Raw genomic sequence first — 2,514 nt, 5'->3', positions numbered from 1 at the left:
GCAAGTTCGTTTTTCATTCCCAAAAATATTACAACAAAATGATAAATCTGAAAGCATGATCTGTACAATTATTAATGTTATATACATTCTTCTTTTGTAAGCACAACTTGCCCAACATATTAGGTAGAGGCTTTGCACATGATTACACATCTTCTAAACGTCCTCCCTCCAAAATAATTTAAAACAGCATACCATTTCCAAACTCTATACAAACAACCATCACAATCTCACCTTTGTATATTTGGATGTCTATGTTAAGTTCAAATTTTATGCAGTAGAGTAGAATATTTTAAGCGTTCCCAAGAATTTTTAGTCTTCTTCAACAATGATTTATGGTCATTTTAGTCTTTTTAAACAATATATAATTCCTACCGTGTGTAAATATATATATATATATATATATATATATATATATATATATATATATATATATATATATATATATATATATATATATATATATATATATATATATATATATATATATATATATATGAAAAAGAAGATCAAAGCTATATACAAAATCAAATGAACTAGAACCTTTATGTATATATATTTGGTGACATATCAAAAAGCAACCCAACAATTCATATGCATAATTGTCTATATGCCTTTGTGCATCTAATTAATAATCAAATTTGAAATCTTAGTTTACATATATAGCTTTCTAAAAACGAGCTTTTCTTTCTTGGATCTTAGATAAGGCTTCATCTGCTCATATCGTCACTTTTCTGCATATCAAATAGCCAAGATGATGTGTAATATGATAATTTTAATTTAAAACCATCTCAATATATAACATAAGATAATAATATTATTAGAGATGTAAATATATATAATTTAAAAGAGATTACCAAATGATCTTTTGCAATGAACAATGGCTTCGTGAACTGATGTTTCATTGTAATCACACAATTTGTTTTTCGAACATGAAAAACGAGATCCATATGATGAGTTGTGACTCCAACTCTTCGTTCTTCGGAATGTGGTATTGTCACCTTCGATTCTCTTGTTCGTTCGCTCATTTGTAAGCACAAAAGATGGCAAACAAACCGGATTTGTCGAACTGTCCACAATTCTTGTACTTTTTCGTGGTAAAAGCAAGCTAAAACACTTTCCAAGTATCCTTTTTGAAGATACACGCAAATTCGCTATAAGTTGACTGTAACTTTTTGTAGTTTTTGAAGGATTCTTGGGTGGAAAGTGAACTAGAGGTGTCGCAGGAGTCGAGTATACCCTTATCTGACTGACAGATCTAGGAATGATATGTCCATTGAAAAAGATTTCATCGGCATGTACAAGATTCGGGATTGAAAATGGAAGATCAAAATGAAAATCTTGGGATTCTTCGTGGAATCTTTGTGAATTAACAAAGGAGTCTGTGCTTTCTTGTTTACTGTAGTGTTCGTCGGTGTTGTTGAAGATTTCGTCGAGGGAAGGATTTTGATTGATTAACCAAGAGTAGGAGAAGCTTTCTATGGTGAGAGGTTGGGAGGTTTCCATGGTGTTCGTTGGAAGAATAATAGTTTTGACATATGATCATGAAAGACCATTTATATAGGCGAAAATGTGTTCTTTTTTAGGTTTTCTATTATTATTCTATATTGATTTTATATATAAGTAATAATGTTTTTTAATTCAAGTTTAACATGAATATATCATTTTATAAAAGATAATTGATTACGTCAAAAAACATATAGCGGCTAATATGAATAAATAGAGATCCAGTATTAAACAATAAATAGTAACAATGGTTTTAAAATACAAAAGGTAATGTTTCAAAACAATAAAATACAAATAAATATGTTATTATAAAAACAACTTAGAATTTTTGTGTCTCTTTGTCATACCCATGAACCAAAGTTGACAAAAATATATTTTACAGAAAGTAACCTTTTGACTTCTATTATTAGCTTATCACGAGTTGTAAAATACATCATACTATTTTTTTTAAATATTTTTAAAGACAATATTTGGTTAAGTATTTAGTATATTAAAAATATTCAATTATTGATAAAATAATTTATTATAAAAATGGAATAATTTGTCTATTAATTACAATCAAATGGCTAATAATTAGTAATGATTATTATGTATTAAAAAAAAAAAAGAAAAAAAAAAAGAAAAAAAAGAAAAAAACTAGTTTTCAGTCATGGGTTTATCTAGTTTTTGGGTCCTAAATTTATTTGTAATAAATGATCAAAACACTTATCTTGCGGTATCATTTTTCACAAGACCGTGAATTCATATACAAATAAACTCTTAATCTACTCCTCTACTCCTAATTTATATATATTTCTTTTACAACAATACTTGAATTACTCACAATCTATAACTAAAGCTCATCTTTAACATCATTTGATAGTTGATATCTTTAAGCTACAAACTCTTTGATACAAATTACATAATATCACTTTTGATCAAAGGTGATTTCACATGCTCAACTAATAGTGTATAAATATACATGTTTTATTTGTAAAAGTAATTTATTGTTGAAGGGCAAAAACATTTTAT

At 27.1% G+C, this 2,514-nt stretch overlaps 1 protein-coding gene across 1 annotated transcript; it reads right to left on the bottom strand.

Moving 5' to 3' along the window:
* Window positions 1-529: 529 nt before the first annotated feature.
* On the bottom strand, window positions 530-1,527 carry LOC145100128 (putative membrane-associated kinase regulator 6; the record flags this gene model as incomplete). The annotated part of the gene is made up of 2 exons (XM_079037514.1): window positions 530-731; window positions 855-1,527. Coding segments are annotated over 2 exons (681 nt in total), but the record flags the coding sequence as incomplete, so codon positions are not given.
* Between the last annotated feature and the right edge of the window lie 987 nt (window positions 1,528-2,514).

The sequence above is a fragment of the Lactuca serriola genome, chromosome 4 (assembly GCF_051521515.1).
Source record: "Lactuca serriola cultivar US96UC23 chromosome 4, Lser_US96UC23_V15, whole genome shotgun sequence".
Lineage (NCBI taxonomy): Eukaryota > Viridiplantae > Streptophyta > Magnoliopsida > Asterales > Asteraceae > Lactuca > Lactuca serriola.
This window is presented reverse-complemented; position numbering and strand designations above follow the sequence as displayed.